General features: G+C 24.8%; 1 protein-coding gene and 1 long non-coding RNA gene across 5 annotated transcripts; both read left to right on the top strand.

Moving 5' to 3' along the window:
• The first annotated feature begins 280 nt into the window (after window positions 1-280).
• On the top strand, window positions 281-1,324 carry LOC117126043. Its single transcript, XR_004448579.1, has 2 exons — window positions 281-926; window positions 1,085-1,324. It is a non-coding gene; the product is annotated as an uncharacterized LOC117126043 (long non-coding RNA).
• A 16,278-nt stretch (window positions 1,325-17,602) lies between these two features.
• LOC103872373 (mediator of RNA polymerase II transcription subunit 15a) lies at window positions 17,603-22,790 on the top strand. 4 transcript variants are annotated; one of them, XM_009150753.3, is made up of 11 exons: window positions 17,603-17,973; window positions 18,400-18,520; window positions 18,633-18,744; window positions 18,938-19,067; window positions 19,187-19,295; window positions 19,601-19,675; window positions 19,804-19,906; window positions 20,048-20,171; window positions 20,367-20,460; window positions 20,568-20,679; window positions 20,876-22,790. In XM_009150753.3, exons 2-11 carry the CDS (start codon window positions 18,408-18,410, stop codon window positions 20,930-20,932), a joined length of 1,029 nt encoding a protein of 342 aa, XP_009149001.1. In that variant the 5' UTR covers window positions 17,603-17,973; window positions 18,400-18,407; the 3' UTR covers window positions 20,933-22,790. The 4 variants fall into 4 exon arrangements, with proteins under 4 accessions (XP_009149001.1, XP_009149000.1, XP_033129227.1 ...); XM_009150752.3 differs by having other exon boundaries at window positions 19,565-19,675; XM_033273336.1 differs by having other exon boundaries at window positions 19,556-19,675; window positions 20,612-20,679.
• Window positions 22,791-22,924: the final 134 nt, after the last annotated feature.

Here is a 22,924-nt window from a genome sequence, read left to right as displayed (position 1 = left end):
TATGATAAACATCATCGCGCAGCTGAATTCAATATTGGAGACTGGGTTTGGTTGAAGTTACATCCTTACAGACAGCTCACCGTCGCAAAGAGAGCGTTCACAAAGCTATCTCCCAAGTTTTATGGACCATTTGAAGTACTAGCTCGTGTGGGAACAGTTTCCTATCGTCTCCGTCTTCCGGCTGGGTCTCAAATTCATGATGTTTTCCACATCTCACTACTTAAAGCGCACAAAGGAGACCGACCCAATACAGAGCCTCTGCTACCACCGGTTTTACAGGGACGAGTGTTACTGGCTACACCAATCAAGTTTCTTCGAGCTCGCATTCATGGAGGTGTTCGACAAATTCTTGTCAAGTGGAATGAAGAATCGGAGACTGCGACATGGGAAGATGCAGAGAAGTTATGTGAAGCATTTCCAGAGATAGAGCTTGAGGACAAGCTCCTTGTCGAGGAGGAGAGTAATGATACACGTTATGGTATCACGTACCAGAGAAAGAAGACTAGAAACTAGTATTTTCCTTAAAGCATTATAGACGTTTTGGTATTTTTCCTATTTTAGATATTAAGTAGTTTTTCCTTTCTTACTTAGGGTTATGATTTGTAATAGCCCTATATAAACATATCTAATTATCAATAAAGGATCATCTTCCAGCATTAACCTTATTCTCAAGAGAGACTAGGGTTAAAGGAAGCTTTGCAATCAAGTTATCTCTACTCTTACCTGTAATCACGGCACCAGTTACGCGAGCACAAGCGGCTCGTATCAAAAAATAAATGTAACAACGTTCTGACATATTGCCGTACGTGAGCAGAAAGGGAACACTAAAGAAACATGTTCCAAATTGTGGGAAAGAAGGAAATAAAGAGCTCAAGAAAATTGCTGACAGCTCTGAGGAGTTGATTTTCACCACTGCTATTGATCAGGTTTCATCATTTTTATATTGGTATATTGGCAGATCTTGGATAGGCAATTTCACCGTCTAGGTGTCTATGGATTACAAATTAAACTTATGATTCGTTTATGTGAACCTTGATGTCAACTCTTTCTGGTTTTGATATTCTCTGTTTATTTCGAGTTTCAGGTGGATTATTTTCGCAAAATATCCTTCAAGATGCAGACTATGAACGAGGGTGACTAACTCAAATTGCGTTTGAAGTTTTGAGAAACTTTCATAACTTAATAATGAGCACAGCTTGAAGGTCTTGAAACTGATTGGACCGTACTATATAAACTACGGATAACTATTGTAAAGAATAAATTTGATAAGATTATACCAAAGATTAAGAATGAAAGATGATTCAACTGCAGATGCTAGATATTATCTCTTTTCTTAACTCAAATTTACATTCTGATTTGCGTCACTCTATCAGAAGAAGCCTGGCAAAACTAGTTTTATGTCTGTTCATCTGAATGAGCTTTCACATGTTTCTATTTAACTTCAAAAAGTTACACAAACGTTACGTAGCCATGAATGAAACCAAATGTATATATTGCTATTAAGTGTAATCTCTACTAATAAAAGGGAGCTTTTGAGGCTCCATAGGGCGTCCACATCAGCGGAAAAAATTTCTCCCGAAAGATGACACGTGGCATAAAATATAGTTTTACATTTTAATATTACTTATTTTCGAAAATTGTAAAAAATATGTAAACATACAGCATTAAAAAATGAAAAACTACATTAAACATATGTAAGATTACTATTTTTCACTTGAAAAAAAGACGGCTTATCTCCATAATCTCTACTAATAAAAGGGAGCTTTTGAGGCTCCATAGGGCGTCCACATCAGCGGAAAAAATTTCTCCCGAAAGATGACACGTGGCATAAAATATAGTTTTACATTTTAATATTACTTATTTTCGAAAATTGTAAAAAATATGTAAACATACAGCATTAAAAAATGAAAAACTACATTAAACATATGTAAGATTACTATTTTTCACTTGAAAAAAAGACGGCTTATCTCCATAATGTAACATTACCATTTTATAAAAAAAACAAAAAACATTATATATAATTTTGAAAATAATAAATATATGTAAACATACAACATAAAAAATGGAAATACTACATTAAACATATGTAAGATTACCATTTTACATTTTTAATTTAAAAAATAATAATATGTAAGCATACAACATAAAAAATAGAAAAACTACATTAAACATATGTAAGATTACCATTTTTCACTAAAAAGAGACGGTTTATCTCCATAATGTAAAATTACTATTTTGCAAAAAAAAAAACATTATATATAATTTCGAAAAGAATAAATAATATGTAAACATACAACATAAAAAAATGGAAATACTACATTAAACATATGTAAGATTACCATTTTATATTTAAAAATAACAATAATATGTAAACATACAACATAAAAAAATGGAAAAACTACATTAAACATATGTAAGATTTCCATTTTTCACTAAAAAAAAGCGGCTTATCTCCATAATGTAACATTACCATTTTATAAAAAAAGAAAAAAAACATAAATATAATATTTGACTATTTGTCCAAGTTCTTCTATTAAACATTGCCGTTTTACATTAAAAATGAAAAAATACATTAAGATTTAAACATCTATCTTAAAATATAAAATATAGATATTAACTAAATATAAAGTATAAGAAAGAGAAATACTCAATATATATAAAAATAAATAATAAGTAAATATTATAAATATATAAATATACGAATTATATATACAATAATAAGTACATGCACAATTTAAAAAAAATGGAAAGAGTACATTAAATATTAAACATCTATCTTAAAATGTAAAATATAGATATTAAGTAAATAAAAAGTATAAGAAAAAGAAATACACAACTTAAAAACAATAAAAAAGTATATTAAGATTTAAACATCTATCTTAAAATATAAAATATGGATATTACGCAAATAGAAAATATAAGAAAAGGAAATACACAATTTAAAAAATGGAAAAAGTACATTAGTATTTAAACATCTATCTTAAAATGTAAATCTATCTTAAATTTTAAAATTATTAGTAAATAGAAAGTATAAGAAATAGAAATACACAATATAAAGAAAAATAAATAATAAGTAAATATATATTATAAGAAAATACCCAATTTAAAAAATGGAAAAATACATTAAGATTTAAAAATATATCTTAAAATTTAAAATATAGATATTACGTAAATAGAAAGTATAACAAATAGAAATATACAATTTAAAAAAAAAAGGAAAACGTACATTAAGATTTAAACATCTATCTTAAAATGTAAAATAGAGATATTAAGTAAATAAAAAGTACAAGAAATGGAAATACATATACAGGAAAATAAATAATAAGTAAATAATATAAATATATAATATATGAATTATATATATAATAATAAGTAAATACACAATTTTTTAAAAAAATGGAAAAAGTTCATTAAGCATTAAACATCTATCTTAAAATATAAAATATATGATAAAAGTAAATACACAATTTAAAAAAAAATGGAAAAAGTACATTAAGATTTAAATATCTATTTTAAAATATAAAATATAGATATTACGTAAATAAAAAATATAAGAAATGGAAATAAACATTTTAAAAAATGGAAAAAGTATATTAAGATTTAAACATAGATCTTAAAATGTACAACTATCTTAAAATGGTAGTAAATTATATAAAAATGGAAATACCACATTTAACAAAAAAAATAAAAATGTATAGTTTTACATCAAGAAAGTCCCTATAAAACTCATTATTCCATCAACATCAACCTCACACTATCAAGGAAAATTTCAAAGCACTCGAGCAAAAAAATGGTTCCACCATCAACTCTTGCTGTCCCAAAAACCTTTAATGACCTTGAAAGAGATTTTTTATAACAATGAACTTTTTGTTAGGTGGATTCATTGTTGGGAAACCCGCAACTTTCAAAAACCAAACTTATTCATGGGAATTGAATTGCTTTTCATAGATTCAAAGGTATTCTTACAAATTTAAATTAATCAAATCCATAATTTTACTGTTAATATTCGTACTAACTCTTTCATGATCAAACCATTACAGTTAATAATCATTCAAGCGTTTATCCCGAAACACTTCCTTCCTCGCCAAATCAGGTATTGGTTCATGTTGGTTTAGTATTGTTTTTGGTTTATTAACCAGTTTAGGATGGTCCTATTGTAAATATAATTTAAGTTGGTTTAGCATATATTATGCTTAAAATAACTTAAATTAAATAATAGTAATATTATGCTTAAAATATAATTTTAGAGAGTTTTCAAATATAGTTTACAGAACATTATAGGTGATGAATTTAATTTATTAAATTCGTTTATTACTTAAAACTAAGTTTTTTAAAAACATACTGAGTTATAAATATGAGTACAACATGAAGACAAAAATATAAATATTTGATTTTCAAGATAAGAAATTCAGCTTTTATTCAGTTACTCAATATATAATATCTTAATTTTTTTTTAAATATACATAATTTATATATATAAATTAATCTTCCAAACTTAAACTAATATATTATATATGAATAATGTTTTTAAATAAAAATAATTTCTGATTTAAAAAAAATAAAAACAACAAATGGTTATTTTCAAATAATGGATGTAATTTACATTATACTATCATTTAACAAGTATTAGATACTTTTTGATATATCATTATTTTCTATTTCCAGAAAACAATAAATTGTTAAACATCAATATCATCTAGGTTAAGTATACGAACAACACAAATTCAAACATCACAAAAAATATTTACATAAACATTATAATACAATAATTTAATCAAAAAATACAATTAAAAAACAATATTCAAAAGAAAAGTTATATACTTAATATTTGAAAATCAAAGATATTTTTGCTAAAATTTTACTTACCTGGCCAAGGAGATCGTCCATCTTTTTACGGATCAATAGATTGTTGAGCATATGGTCGAACCGAAAATACTCTACAGTTTAATTAAATATCTAAAACATTTATTCAAATACTCAACAAATAGTTTTGCTAAATATGATAACTAGATAGCCAACAAAATTACAAAAAATATTTAAACAGTAAAAAATATGTTACTTTAACGTGTTAAAATTTAAAAATAAATTTTAATTATGACATGCATCTTAACATTTATATAAATATATATCATAACCTAAATATAAATAATATAACAACTTAAATTAGAAAAAAATAAAAATCTCGGGCGTAGCCCGGATTAATCCCTAGTCTCTACTAATAAAAGGGACATTTTGAGGCTCCATAGAGCGTCCACATCAGCAAAAAAAACTTCTCTCGAAAGATGACACGTGGCATAAAATATTACAAATTTTTGAAAATTATAAATAATATGTAAACATACAACACAAAAAAATAGAAAAACTACATTAAACATATGTAAGATTACCATTTTTCACTTAAAAAAAAAGACGGATTATCTCCATAATATAACATTACCGTTTTATAAAAAAAACAAAAAACATTATATATAATTTCAAAAATAATAAATATATGTAAACATACAACATAAAAAAATAGAAATACTACATTAAACATATGTAAGATTACCATTTTACATTTTTATTTAAAAATAATAATATGTAAACATACAACATAAAAATGGAAAAACTACATTAATTAAACATATGTAAGATTACCATTTTTCACTAAAAAAAAACGGATTATCTCCATAATGTAATATTACTATTTTGTAAAAAAACATTATATATAATTTCGAAAATAATAAATAATATGTAAACATACAACATTAAAAATGGAAATACTACATTAAACATATGTAAGATTACCATTTTACATTTAAAAATAACAATAATATGTAAACACACAACATAAAAAAAATAGAAAAACTACATTAAACATATGTAAGCTTACAATTTTCACTAAAAAAACGGCTTATCTCCATAATGTAACATTACCATTATATAAAAAAAGAAAAAAAACATAAATATAACTATTTGACTATTTGTCCAAGTTCTTCTATTGAACATTGCCGCTTTACACTAAAAATGGAAAAATACATTAAGATTTAACCATCTATCTTAAAATATAAAATATATAAATTAACTAAATATAAAGTATAAGATAGAGAAATACTCAATATATAGAAAAATAAATAATAAGTAAATATTATAAATATACAAATTATATATACAATAATAAGTAAATGCACAATTTATAAGAAATGGAAAGAGTATATTAAATATTAAACATCTATCTTAAAATGCAAAATATAGATATTAAGTAAATAGAAAGTATAAGAAAAAGAAATACACAACTTAAAAACAATGGAAAAAGTATATTAAGATTTAAGCATCCATCTTAAAATGTAAAATATAGATATTACGCAAATAGAAAGTATAAGAAAAGGAAATACACAATTTAAAAAATGGACAAAGTACATTAGTATTTAAACATCTATCTTAAAATGTAAATCTATCTTAAAATATAAAATTATTAGTAAATAGAAAGTATAAGAAATAGAAATACACAATATAAAAAAAATTAGTAAATATATAATATAAGTAAATACCCAATTAAAAAAATGGAAAATTACATTAAGTTTTAAAAATATATCTTAAAATTTAAAATATAGATATTACGTAAATAGAAAGTATAACAAATGAAAATATACAATGAAAAAAAAATGAAAAACGTACATTAAAATTTAAACATCTATATTAAAATGTAAAATAGAGATATTAAGTAAATAAAAAGTACAAGAAATAGAAATACATATACAGGAAAATAAATAATAAGTAAATAATAAGTAAATAATGTAAATATATAATATATGAATTATATATATAATAATAAGTAAATACACAACAAAATTTAAAAAATGGAAAAAGTTCATTAAGCATTAATCATCTATCTTAAAATGTAAAATATATAATATAAGGAAATACACAATTTAAAAAAATGGAAAAAGTACATTAAGATTTAAATATCTATTTTAAAATATAAAATATAGATATTACGTAAAAAAAAATAAGAAATGGAAATAAACATTTTAAAAAATGGAAAAAGTATATTAAGATTTAAACATCTCTCTTAAAATGTACATCTATCTTAAAATGGTAATAAATTATATAAAAATGGAAATACCACATTAAAAAAAAGTATAGTTTTACATCAAGAAAGTCCCTATAAAACTCATTATACCATCAACATCAACCTCACACTATCAAGGAAAGCTTCAAAGCACTCGAGCAAAAAAATGGTTCCACCATTAACTCTTGCCGTCCCAAAAACTTTTAACGACCTTGAAGGACATTTTTTATAAGAACGAACTTTTTATTAGGTGGATTCATTGTTGGGAACCCCGCAACTTCCAAAGGGCAAACTTATTCATGGGAATTGAATTGTTTTTCATAGACTCAAAGGTATTCTTACAAATTTAAATTAATCTAATCCATAATTTTATTGTTAATATTCATACTAACTCTTTCATGATCAAACCATTACAGTTAATATCCATTCAAGCGTTTATCACGGAACACTTCTTTCCTCGCCGAATCAGGTATTAGTTCATGTTGGTTTAGTATTGTTTTTGGTTTATTAACCGGTTTAGGATGGTCCTATTGTAAATATAATTTAAGTTGATTTAGCATATATTATGCTTAAAATAACTTAAATTAAATAATAGTAATTATGCTTAAAATATAATTGTAGAGAGTTTTCAAATATAGTTTACAGAACATTATAGGTGATGAATTTAATTTATTAAATTCATTTATTACTTCAAACTAAGTTTTTTTTAAGCATACTGAGTTATAAATATCAATGATGGATTGATGAGTATAACATGAAGACAAAAATATAATTATTTGATTTTCAAGATAAGAAATTCAGATTTTATTCAGTTACTCAATATATAACATCTTAAATTATTTTTTAAAACATACACATAATTCATATATATATATATTAATCTTCCAAACTTAAACTATTATATTATATATGAATAATGTTTTTAAATAAAAATAATTTCTGATTTCAAAAAAAATAAAACAACAAATGGTTATTTTTAAATAATGGATGTAATTTACATTATAGTATCATTTAACAAGTATTAGATACGTTTTGATATATCATTATTTTTTATTTCTAGAAAATAATAAATTGTTAAACATCAATATCATCTAGGTTAAGTATACGAACAAAACAAATTCAAACATCACAAAAAAATATTTACATAAACATTATAATACAATAATTTAATCAAAAAATACAATTCAAAAAGAGAATATCCAAAAGAATACTTATATACTTAATATTTGAAAATCAAAGATATTTTTGCTAAAATTGTACTTACCTGGCCAAGGAGATCGACCATCTTTTTACGGATCGATCGATTGTTGAGCATGTGATCGATCCGAAAATACTCTGCAGTTTAATTAAATATCTAAAACATTTATTCCAACACTCAACAGATAGTTTTGCTAAATATGATAATTAGATAGCCAACAAAATTACAAAAAAATATTTAAATAGTAAAAATATGTTAATTGAACGTGTTAAAATTTAAAATAAATTTTAATTATGACATACATCTTAAGATTTATAAAAAATATATATCATAACCTAAATATAAATAATTTAAAAACTTAAATTAGAAAAAAATAAAAATCCCGGGCGTAGCCCGGGTTAATCCCTAGTCTCTACTAATAAAAGAGAGCTTTTGAGGCTCCATAGGGCGTCCACATCAGCGGAAAAAGTTTCTCCCGAAAGATGACACGTGGCATAAAATATAGTTTTACATTTTAATACTACTTATTTTCGAAAATTGTAAAAAATATGTAAACATACAGCATAAAAAAATGGAAAAACTACATTAAACATATGTAATATTACTATTTTTCACTTAAAAAAAAGACGGCTTATCTCCATAATGTAACATTACCGTTTTATAAAAAACATTATATATAATTTCGAAAATAATATATATATGTAAAACATACAACATAAAAAATGGAAATACTACATTAAACATATGTAGACGCCATTTTACATTTAAAAATAACAATAATATGTAAATATACAACATAAAATTTTTTATAAATAATATTAAATATTATAAATATATAAATATACGAATTATATATACAATAATAAGTAAATGCACAATTTTTAAAAAATGTAAAGAGTACATTAAATATTAAACATCTATCTTAAAATGTAAAATATAGATATTAAGTAAATAGAAAGTATAAGAAAAAGTACATTAGTATTTAAACATCTATCTTAAAATGTAAATCAATCTTAAAATATAAAATTATTAGTAAATAGAAAGTAAAAGAATAGAAATACACAATATAAAGAAAAATAAATAATAGGTAAATATATAATATAAGTAAATACCAAATTTAAAAAATGGGAAATTACATTAAGATTTAAAATATATATTAAAATTTAAAATATAGATATTACGTAAATAGAAAGTATAACAAATGGAAATATACAATTTAAAAAAAAAATGGAAAACGTACATTAAGATTTAAACATCTATCTTAAAATGTAAAATAGAGATATTAAGTAAATTAAAAGTACAATAAATGGAAATACATATACACGAAAATAAATAATAAGTAAATAATGTAAATATATAATATATGAATTATATATGTAATAATAAGTAAATACACAATTTTTTTAAAAATGGAAAAAGTTCATCAAGCATTAAGCATCTATCTTAAAATGTAAAATATATAATAGAAGTAAATACACAATTTAAAAAATGGAAAAAAGTACATTAATATTTAAATATCTATTTTACAATATAAAATATAGATATTACGTAAATAAAAATATAAGCAATAGAAATAAACATTTTAAAAAATGAAAAAAATATATTAAGATTTAAGCATCTATCTTAAAATATACTTCTATCTTAAAATGGTAGTAAATTATATAAAAAATGAAAATACCACATTAAACAAAAAAAAAATGTATAGTGTTACATCAAGAAAATCCCTATAAAATTTATTATTCCATCCACATCAGCCTCACACTATTAAGGAAAATTTCAAAGCACTCGAGCAAAAAAATGGTTTCACCATCAACTCTTGCCGTCCCAGAAACCTTTAATGACCTTGAATGATATTTTTTTATAACAACAAACTTTTTGTAAGGTGGATTCATTGTTGGGAAACCCGTAACTTCCAAAAGTCAAACTTATTCATGGGAATTGAATTGCTTTTCATAGACTCAAAGGTATTCTTACAAATTTAAATTAATCTAATCCATAATTTTATTGTTAATATTCATACTAACTCTTTCATGATCAAACCATTTCAGTTAAAAACCATTCAAGCGTTTATCCCGAAACACTTCCTTCCTCGCCGAATCAGGTATTGGTTCATGTTGGTTTAATATCGTTTTTGGTTTACTAACCGGTTTAGGATGGTCCTATTGTAAATATAATTTAAGTTGGTTTAGCATATATTATGTTTAAAATAACTTAAATTAAATAATAATAATATTATGCTTAAAATATAATTTTAGAGAGTTTTCAAATATAGTTTACAGAACATTATAGGTGATGAATTTAATTTTTTAAATTCGTTTATTACTTAAAACTAAGTTTTTTAAAAAACATACTGAGTTATAAATATCAATGATGGATTGGTGAGTATAACATGAAGACAAAAATATAAATATCTGATTTTCAAGATAAGAAATTTAGCTTTTATTCAGATACTCAATATATAATATCTTAAACTATTTTTGGAAAAATATACATAATTTATATATATATATATTAATCTTCCAAACTTAAACTATTATATTATATATGAATAATGTTTTTAAATAAAATAATTTTTGATTTAAAATAAAATAAAAACAACAAATGGTTATTTTCAAATAATGGATGTAATTTACATTATACTATCATTTAACAAGTATTCGATGCGTTTTGATATATCAATATTTTCTATTTTCAGAAAACAATAAATTGTTAAACATCAATATCATCTAGGTTAAGTATACGAACAACACAAATTCAAACATCACAAAAAATATTTACATAACCATTATAATACAATAATTTAATCAAAATACAATAAAAAAATATTAAAAAGAATAGTTATATACTTAATATTTGAAAATAAAAGATATTTTTGCTAAAACTGTACTTACCTGGCCAAGGAAATCCGAAAATACTCTGCAGTTTAATAAAATCTCTAAAACATTTATTCCAACACTCAAAAGATAGTTTTGCTAAATATGATAACTAGATAGCCAATAAAATTACAAAAAAATATTTAAATAGTAAAAAATATGTTAATTTAACGTGTTGAAATTTAAAAATAAATTTTAATTATGACAGGCATTTTAACATTTATATAAATATATATCATAGCCTAAATATAAATAATTTAACAACTTAAATATAAAAAAATAAAAATCCCGGGCGTAGCCCGGGTTAATCCCTAGTCTATACTAATAAAAGGGACCTTTTGAGGCTCCATAGAGCGTCCACATCAGCAAAAAAACTTCTCCCGAAAGATGACACGTGGCATAAAATATAGTTTTACATTTTAATAAAATCTATACTAATAAAAGGGAGCTTTTGAGGCTCCATAGAGCGTCCACATCAGCAAAAAAATTTCTCCCGAAAGATGACACGTGACATAAAATATAGTTTTACATTTTAATATTACTAATTTTCGAAAATTATAAATAATATGTAAACATACAGCATAAAAAATGGAAAAACTACATTAAAGATATGTAAGATTACCATTTTTCACTTAAAAAAAAAAGACGGTTTATCTCCATAATGTAACATTACCGTTTTATAAAAAAGATACTAATAAAATTGACCTTTTAAGGCTCCATAGAGCGTCCACATCAGCAAAAAAAACTTCTCTCGAAAGATGACAAGTTGCATAAAATATAGTTTTACATTTTAATTTTACTAATTTTTGAAAATTATAAATAATATGTAAACATACAGCACAAAAAATGGAAAAACTACATTAAAAATATGTAAGATTATCATTTTTCACTTTAAAAAAAGACAGCTTATCTTCATAATGTAACATTACCGTTTTATAAAAAAAAACAAAAAACATTCTATATAATTTTGAAAATAATAAATATATGTAAAAATACAACATAAAAATGGAAATACTACATTAAACATATGTAAGATTATCATTTTACATTTTTATTTTAAAAAAATAAAATGTAAACATACAACATAAAAATAGAAAAACTACATTAAACATATGTAAAATTACCATTTTTCACTAAAAAAAAGACGGTTTATCTCCATATATAATTTAGAAAATAATAAATAATATGTAAACATACAACATAAAAAATGGAAATAATACATTAAGCATATGTAAGATTACCATTTTACATTTAAAAATAACAATAATATGTAAACATACAACATAAAAAAAAAGAGAAAAACTACATTAAACATATGTAAGATTACCATTTTCACTAAAAAAAATGGCTTATCTTCATAATGTAACATTACCATTTTATATAATAAAGAAAAAAAAACATAAATATAACTATTTGACTATTTGTCCAAGTTCTTGTATTAAACATTGCCGTTTTACATTAAAAATGGAAAAATACATTAAGATTTAAACATCTATCTTAAAATATAAAATATCGATATTAACTAAATATAAAGTATAAGAAAGAGAAATACTCAATATATCGAAAAATAAATAATAAGTAAATATTATAAATATATAAATATACGAATAATATATACAATAATAAGTAAATGCATAATTTCTAAAAAATGGAAAGAGTACATTAAATATTAAACATCTATCTTAAAATGTAAAATATGGATATTAAGTAAATATAAACTATGAGAAAAGAAAATACACAACTTAAAAACAATGGAAAAAGTATATTAAGATTTAAACATCTATCTTAAAATGTAAAATTTAGATATTACCCAAATAGAAAGTATAAGAAAAGGAAATACACAATTTAAAAAAATGGAAGAAGTACATTAGTATTTAAATATCTATCTTAAAATGTAAATCTATCTTAAAATATAAAATTATTAGTAAATAGAAAGTATAAGAAATAGAAATACACAATATAAAGAAAAATAAATCATAAGTAAATATATAATATAAGTAAATACCCAATTTAAAAAATAGAAAATTACATTAAGATTTAAAAATATATCTTAAAATTTAAAATATAGATATTACGTAAATAGAAAGTATAACACTATATATAATATAAGTAAATACCCAATTTAAAAAATAGAAAATTACATTAAGATTTTATTAAACTGCAAAGAAATACACAACTTAAAAACAATAGAAAAATTATATTAAGATTTAAATATCTATCTTAAAATGTAAGATATAGATATTACGCAAACAGAAAGTATAAGAAAAGGAAATACACAATTTAAAAAAAATGGAAAAAGTACATTAGTATTTAAACATCTATCTTAAAATGTAAAATATAGATATTAACTAAATATAAAGTATAAGAAAGAGAAATACTCAATATATAGAAAAGTAAATAATAAGTAAATATTATAAATATATAAATATACAAATTATATATACAATAATAAGTAAATGCACAATTTTTACAAAATGGAAAGAGTTCATTAAATATTAAACATCTATCTTAAAATGTAAAATATAGATATTAAGTAAATAGAAAGTATAAGAAAAAGAAATACACAACTTAAAAACAATGGAAAAAGTATATTAAGATTTAAACATCTATCTTAAAATGTAAAATATAGATATTACGCAAATAAAAAGTATAAGAAAAAAAAATACACAATTTAAAAAAATGCAAAAAGTACATTAGTATTTAAAAATCTATCTTAAAATGTAAATCTATCTTAAAATATAAAATTATTAGTAAATAGAAAGTATAAGAAATAGAAATACACAATAAAGAAATATAAATACTAAGTAAATATATAGTATAAGTAAATACCCAATTTAAAAATGGAACATTACATTAAGATTTAAAAATATATCTTAAAATTTAAAATATAGATATTACGTAAATAGAAAGTATAACAAATGGAAATATACAATTAAAAAAAATGGAAAACGTACATTAAGATTTAAACATCTATCTTAAAATGTAAAATAGAGATATTAAGTAAATAAAAAGTACAAAAATGGAAATACATATACAGGAAAATAAATAATAAGTAAATAAGGTAAATGTAATATATGAATTATATATATAATAATAAGTAAATACACAATTTTTTTAAAAAATAGAAAAGGTTCATTAAGCATTAAATATCTATCTTAAAATGTAAATATATAATATAAGTAAATACACAATTAAAAAATAATGGAAAAAGTACATTAAGATTTAAATATTTATTTTAAAATATAAAATATAGATATTACGTAACTAAAAAATATAAGAAATGGAAATAAATATTAAAAAAATAGAAAAAGTACCTTAAGATTTAAAACATATATCTTAAAATGTAAATCTATCTTAAAATAGTAGTAAATTATATAAAAATGGAAATACCACATGAAACAAAAAAAATAAAAATGTATAGTTTTACATCAAAAAAATCCCTATAAACCTCATTATTCCATCACCATCAACCTCACACTATCAAGGAAAATTTGAAAGCGCTCGAGCAAAAAAATGGTTCCACTATCAACTCTTGCCATCCCAAAAACCTTTAATGACCTTGAAGGAGATTTTCTATAACAACGAACTTTTTGTTAGGTGGATTCATTGTTGGGAAACCCGCAACTTCCAAAAGCCAAACTTATTCATGAGAATTGACTTGCTTTTCATAAACTCAAAGGTATTCTTACAAATTTAAATTAATCTAATTCATAATTTTATTGTTAATATTCATACTTACTCTTTCATGATCAAACCATCACAGTTAATAACCATTCAAGCGTTTATCCCGAAACATTTCCTTCCTCGCCGAATCAGGTATTAGTTCATGTTGGTTTAGTATTGTTTTAGGTTTATTAACCGGTTTAGGATGGTCCTATTGTAAATATAATTTAAGTTGGTTTAGCATATATTATGCTTAAAATAACTTAAATTAAATAATAATAATATTATGCTTAAAATATAATTTTAGAAAGTTTTCAAATATAGTTTACAGAACATTATATGTGATGAATTTAAATTATTAAATTCGTTTATTATTTAAAACTAAGTTTTTTTTAAAAACATACTGAGTTATAAATATCAATGATGGATTGGTGAGTATAACATGAAGACAAAAAATAAAAATATTTGATTTTCAAGATAAGAAATTCAGCTTTTATTTAGTTACTCAATATATAATATCTTAAATTTTTTTAAATATACATAATTTATATATATAGATTAATCTTCCAAACTTAAACTATTATATTATATATGAATAATGTTTTAAAATAAAAATAATTTCTGATTTAAAAAAAAAGTAAAAACAACAAATGGTTATTTTCAAATAATGGATGTAATTTACATTATACTATCATTTAACAAGTATTAGATACGTTTTGATAAATCATTATTTTCTATTTCCAGAAAACAATAAATTGTTAAACATCTATATCATCTAGGTTAATTATAAGAACAACACAAATTCAAACATCACAAAAAATATTTACATAAACATTATAATACAATAATTTAATCAAAAAAATATTCAAAAAAACAATATTCAAAAGAATAGTTATATACTTAATATTTGAAAATCAAAGATATTTTTGCTAAAATTGTACTTACCTGGCCAAGGAGATCGACCATCTTTTTACGGATCGATCGATTGTTGAGCATGTGGTCGATCCGAAAATACTCTGCAGTTTAATTAAATATCTAAAACATTTATTCCAACATTTAACAGATAGTTTTGCTAAATCTGATAACTAGATAGCCAACAAAATTACAAAAAAATATTTAAATAGTAAAAAATATGTTAATTTAATGTGTTAAAATTAAAAAATAAATTTTAATTATGACATGCATCTTAACATTTATATAAATATATATCATAACCTAAATATAAATAATTTAACAACTTAAATTAGAAAAAATTAAAAATCCCGGGCGTAGCCCGGATTAATCCCTAGTAATATATTTGATTCTCCATTACTCACGTTTGGCAAGTAGTAATTGGTTTTGACCAAATCAATTCAAACCAAAAATACTTTGTATGGGTATATATTTTTCATGCTCAAATAAACATAAAATATTTATGTATATATTAAAATTTAAACCCATACATCCAAAAATGACTCATTTGCTAATTTTTTTCTATTTAGCCAAATTTAAAGTTTTATAGACTTTGCATGTCATTCATTTTAGACTTTCATTTCTCATTCAACACAACTCCAATTTTGACAATCAAACACACTAATTTATAGTGTTCACAGTGACGATTACATCGTGCCCAAATCCGGTTCTTCTGACAAATGTTTCCGTCGAAAAACCCATCGGAGAAATAGTCCACACCACTTTATCAATAACGAGTTCCAACAGAAACCTCCAGAGTTGGTCGCATGAATAAACATGGATGGATTTATCTAACGCATCCGAAATCCTCAACAAGGAAAACGAACGTGTATTTAGTTGGTGAAGAATCAGAACTATTTTTTTTGTAGCAGTTGATTTAAACAAAACAATTTTTTTTTGTGTTGAAAGAAATGATTAAAGAAAAATGGTTGACTACTAGTTTCAATCTTCTGTAACGTACATTCTTGTTATGTTTCACCCCTTCTTCCCTTTCATTACACATTGACTTTTCTTGGTAATGTATTCAGTTTCATAAAAAAAATGAAAATCTAGTTTTCACTTAAAATTGAAAAGAAACATGGTCTATTAGATCATGATTAACTCAGTTTCTTAGCTGGGATTCTTAGTTTCGGCTAAGAAAAGTTAAGAACCGCCTCTTAAATAAGAAATACTAGACTTTGATCCGCGTGCCCGCGCGGATATATTTTTCAAAAATATATTTGTTTTTCATGTCAACAATATAAAGGTTAGGCAAAATACCTGAATCTGAAGAACCGGACCGATTTTGATCCGAAAAAGTAGTACCAAATCCAAATCGAAATTGAATAAATATTCAAATTATTCAGAATTTTGGTTTTTGGAGAACCGAAACCGAATCCGATCCGAACCGAAGTATTCTGGGTACCCGAATGTATTTGAAATAGATTTTTATACATATATATATATTAACTATTTTTAGATTTAATATATATAAAAACATCTAGAATATATATATGATACTTTTAAGCTGGTTTACATACTTGAAAATATATACAATTAATAAATACTAAATATATAAAATAGTAAAAGTATACTTAAAACACCAAAAATACTTAAAATAATTATTGATTATCTATCCAAATATTTGAACTAAGATAGTTTATATGTTAAGTTTAAGTATTCTGACATATGTTATTCAAATTTATATTTAATATATTATTTTTTATAGTTTTTGAGAAATTTAAAGTATACAAATATATAATGAATTTTAAAATTTTAAAAATAATATATTAAATATAATCTATGTTTTCAAACAAACCTCTTTTTTTAAATTGCAATTCATATTTCCAAACAAACATTTTTTAAAACTACAATCTATGTTACCAAACAAATTTTTTTAAAAAATTGTTATACATGTTTCCAAACAAATCTAATTTGTACTTGAGTTTTAATAAGATAGATAAAAATCGTCTCTTAGCCAAAAATGTAAAGAAAAAACAAAAAAAAAATCAAATCATGAGTTAATAACTCCGGTCAAGAGACCGGGGTTAATCATGCCTTCGATACTCCAATGGACGTACTATATTTTACGTTACAAGTGGCTGGTTTCGCCCTACATGTGTACCAATTACTTTTGAATTGGTTTGATTAAGAAAATCTAGTTTTCACTTGAATTTTCTCCATTTTCGGTTTTGTCTCTAATCTCGTCGCAAACCTTGACCCCCACACAAATCTTGTCCATAGGCTCTGGATTTGAGGTGAGGTTATTGAATTTTCTTCTTCTATGAGTGAAATATTGTCTCTCCGTTGAAGTTGCTGTCGATGGATGATCTACTTTTTTCTAATAACAGTTAGGAGAATAGGTGGAACTGTTCAATGAGAATAGATAAAAAAAACTGGCGTTGATCATATCAGAGATGATTATTGAAATGGTTCTGTAACAAAAAGAGAGAGAGAGAACAAGTTGTACATACCTCGGTGGATTCATTCCTCTAACGAGTTTTTTCATACTCATCATATAAATCCATTGCGTACTTCTGAGTGTAAATATAATCCAGATGTTGTATGATCGTTTTTTTCCTGTAGAATTCTTGGTCATGTTTTTGGTTTCTTCTCTGTTTTCATTGAGTTATGATAATTATACTTACGCTTGATACTTTGCTTTTGATGGCTTGTAAACGTAGGTTACTTGATGGATAATAACAATTGGAGACTTGCTCTTCCAAAAAGAGAGCCTGACATGGGCACAGATGACTGGAGAGCTCATTTAACACCTGATTCACGCCAGAAGATCGCCAACAATATGTAAGTTTAATTAATATAACCTGATGTTATACTTCCTCTACAAAGGTTTTCACTGAGTAATACTATTAACTGTTTTTGATTGCTTCACTCATTCAACTTGCAACTTGCACAGAACGGAGAAACTGATGAAACACCTTCCATTTTATGGAGCGAAGGGAATGAACGAGGCCGGGACAATTGCTGCGACGTTCGAGGATGAAATTTTCAGAGGCGCTGTTGACCAGGTAAAACTCCATCCTCTACATTTGTTTCTTCGGTATGGTTTTTCTTTATATATATTTGCGAGGCAATGAACATGGCAAAAAAGATTAAATTTTTGACGCCTTGAAGGCTTATATAACTAGTTCTAATATACGGTGTATGAAGCATGTATATATATATAAATGATGCTGATCATCTTTTGTTTGGGAATTTTAGACTGATTACCTTCGGAAAATATCCATGAAGATGGTGACTATGGAGACTAAATGGCAAGATGCAGCTGGTTCTTCTTCTTCTTCTTCGTTTTCTGTCCCTGAGGCTAGCAAGAAACTACCCTTGAAAACGGGTATAAGTCCTTCATGCATGTAGTAGCAGAAGCTTGTTTTGGTGTGATATATCTAATTCATTTCTTTGTGGAGTTACGAATCTATTCTTGATGTTTTGTGAACACATGTCATCTTATAGATAATGTTAATTCAAAGCCTTTGCTTACGAGAGCAGAAGCTGCAGTGAACACATGTGACTTGACAACTCAACTGCCATCGGATCCACGCCAAAATAATGCCAACACGACGTAAGTTCATTAATAGAAAAGTTCATTACACACATTCTTGTAATAATAATAACTAGGAAAGTCAATCAACTTGTTTTTGGACGATCAGTGAACGAAACTGGTGCTGGTTTATTCGAGTTTTACAAACTTCATAGTTTATTTTTCCATAGTATTTACTCTCTCTCCCTCTCTCGGATATCAAACTTCAGCTTCCATCTGACTAGAGACATTAGGAGACATTTATTGTGATATTCACACTTTTTTGTTTATTTTAATTGGAGTTATACAAGTGTACAATACATGACGGGGCCTTCTCTTCCAAGCAGAGAACCTGCCATGACCACATATGACTGGAGAACTCAACTGAAACCTGATTCACGCGAGAGGGTTGTCAACAAGATGTAAGTTTAATTAATATAACCTGGTGTTATTATCTTTATTCTTTTCCCACTCTAGCTATTGGCTTTGTCTTATACCAGAAGTTCATGTACTTATAATTCACTTGACCAAATCATTGTGTTTTGCGCAGAACAGAAACACTACAGAAGCACATTCCATATTCTTCACCAGAAGAAGTCAGGAGAATTGCTGTCAAGTTCGAGGAGAAAATTTTCAGGAGTGCTGTTAATCACGTAATGCACACGTCCTCCTTTTTATATTTGTTTCGCTAGTGTGGTTTTATCTAGAGATCTGTGAGGGGAATGCACATGCACGGTGGTGTATGAAAGCCATGTATACATGATCCTTATCTTCTTTTAATCCCGAATTTTCAGACTGGGTACCTCCGGTCAATATCCATGAAGATGCTAACTATGGAGACTAGATATCAAACTGCGGCTCGTTCTTCTACGATTTTACCTATCGCTGGTGCTTATAAGAGTCTACACTTTAATCCAGGTATATGCCCTTCATGCATGTAGTAGCAGATGCTTTTATTGGTGTGTATAAATTTAACGCATTGATCTCTTCATGCAACAAGCTTAGATGTATATGCTAGCAAATGCTTTTATTGGTGTGTATATGAAAATTTTGGGCTTGTTTGAAGTATCATCACAATTCATTGTTAGTCGTCTTGTGGACTTGTATATATAGGTTGTCATCAGATGACAATCGAAGGCCCCGTGAACACAGGTGACTGGAGAACTTGTCTACCACCAGATTCACGCAAGAAGAATGCCAACAAAATGTAAGTTCATTATACATTCTCTCCAGAACTGTCATCTTTGCTCACTTCAGAGCTAGCTTACTGCTAAATATGTTTGTGTACGGTTAAACTGTTTATCATTTGAGTAGAAAGGGAACACTAAAAGAACATGTTCCAAACTGTGGGAAAGAAGGAAACAAAGAGCTCAAGAGGATTGCTGTCAGCTTTGAGGAGTTGATTTTCAACACTGCTATTGATCAGGTTTCATCTTTTTTTTATCTTGTAATATTGGTAGAACGGTGGAATGAATTTCATGCGTAACGATTGGTTCTAGATATTCAATTTCACCACTGTCTATGGATTACAAACCAAAACTTCTGATTCGTTTGTACTTTGTATGAACCTTGATATCAACTCCTTCTGGTTTGATATTTTCTCTGTTTATTTCGAGTTTCAGGTGGATTATTTTCGCAAAATATCCTTCAAGATCCAGAGTACGAAAGAGAGCGACTAAGTCAAATTGCGTTTGAAGCTTTCAGGCAATTCCATATATCTATGACCCTGAAGGCCTTGAACCTCCAAAGTTCAAGGCATGAATAAACTTGGAGGGATTTTTATCAAACGCATCTTTATCCTTTCTTTAAGAGAAATCCTTAAAAGGAAGTTTATTTAATTGGTGTAGAATCAAAAATATTTTTTTTGTAGCAGTTGATTTAAACAGGACATTTAATTTTTTTTTAAGAAATGAATAAGGAGATACACTAAATAATCTTTGATTTACATTTAGTATCTAAATTTTATTAGAGGCTGATCCAGAAGTAAATTTTAAGCATAATCCTTAAAATATGTTAGAAATAAACTAATAAGTTGTTCATACGTTGAAACATTAGCTAAGTGAACCAAGTGTCGAGTGACGAAAGCGGATCGGAAAGTTTCTAAAGATCCGGGTTCGAAACCTCACACTTAGACTATTAGTTCGTTTGGCCAAGTGAAAAGGGGTATCTAATCTCTTTTGCAAGCAATTGGATCTGTCTGGCACTGGTAAATAGATCTCTGGAATAAGTCGGTTGGATCTCAATCCACTGGATATTCCAGATAAAAAAACATTACATAAGTGAAGTGACATTTTGTTATTGTTCCATGTCTTTTAAGCACAATTTTAATAGGTTTTAATAAATACTATAACATATTTTTTTTTGTCAACAATAAATACTATAACATCTAATAATACAATAGAAATCCATTGATCAAGATACATAATTCCATCTATTCTATTAAAATAGAAGTCATGACTCAGTTCATGTGTGATTTTTTTATTTGGACCACGTCTTAGAAAGTTTTTTCAATTCATTTGTGTATAACTATTTAAATTATTTTAACTATGCTAAAACAAAATCAAATAGATATTCCTATATTTACTCTGAAATTATATCTGAATAAAATATTTTCATATCTTTTTATTTAAAATATAAATATATACTCCATTTTTTGATTAAATAAACTTTTAAATATTTAACTAATCAATTTCGTGTGTATTTATAATAAATATATATTTCATTTTTCACTTTAAAACTTTAAAATATTTAGTTAATGTCGCGCATGTTTATTTTAAAGTTAAATTCATATTTCATTTTAACTAAAATTTTAAATTATCTAATTAATTTTGTAATTACAATTAAACTTATATACAATTCTGTATTAAACTGCAATATTAATTTAATATGATATTTTCAATACTTTTTGATCTTTAACCAATAAAAATTTTTAATTTAAAATTTTGTATCACATAATTTAAAATATGATATTACTAAAAATTTAAAATAGATAAATCAAATTATTTGCATGTGAACTATAAAATTGTTGTGTTTTAAAATTTTATATCAGAAAATTAGTAATATGGTAAATATTACAATTAATCATGTAAAATGAATAATTATGTATGTAAAAATGAAATAATTCCCGCACAGTTGTGCGGGTGGAGAACTAGTATTCAGTTAAAACAATCTAATCAAAATACAAAAGAGAAATATCTGGGAAAATTAAGGTATCCGGATCAAGATTCATCGGATCTGTGGGTTTAGTTTTCAGATCCAGATTTGTGGCTTCCGAATATCTGGATTCCGAATATCCGTCTAGATATCGCATTATCCGCGGGTATCCAGATCCGCATCCGAATTTGTAAAAATATATAAAGGAATAAAAATATTTTTTTAAATATTTGAATTTTTAAAAATAATACATAAATTAAATATTTATACAAGATTTATAAATATATATATCTATGTATATAATATTAAAAATTAAAATATAATATTAGAAAAACTAATTTTATCTATAAATATTAATATATCAATATAATTATCAATAAAATTTTTTTAAAAAAATTAAAGTACGGATTCGGATATCCGGATCTAAAAATCAAGATATCCTGATTCGGTTTTGACGGATCCGAGATTTTAGTATCCGGATTCGGACATTCCAAATATCATATTTCAGAGCGGATCCG

This window comes from Brassica rapa, chromosome A06 (assembly GCF_000309985.2).
Source record: "Brassica rapa cultivar Chiifu-401-42 chromosome A06, CAAS_Brap_v3.01, whole genome shotgun sequence".
Classification (NCBI taxonomy): domain Eukaryota; kingdom Viridiplantae; phylum Streptophyta; class Magnoliopsida; order Brassicales; family Brassicaceae; genus Brassica; species Brassica rapa.
Note: the sequence above shows the minus strand (reverse complement) of the source record. Positions and strands in the feature narration are given on the sequence as shown.

Excerpts from the sequence above, each read along its gene's own strand:
- LOC103872373 (XM_009150750.3), top strand. The coding sequence starts at position 18,408 with ATGGATAATAACAATTGGAGACTTGCTCTTCCAAAAAGAGAGCCTGAC. Across the intron at positions 18,745-18,937 it reads TCAGAGGCGCTGTTGACCAG|ACTGATTACCTTCGGAAAAT; the intron begins GTAAAACTCCAT and ends TGGGAATTTTAG. Across the intron at positions 20,680-20,875 it reads TCAACACTGCTATTGATCAG|GTGGATTATTTTCGCAAAAT; the intron begins GTTTCATCTTTT and ends TTCGAGTTTCAG.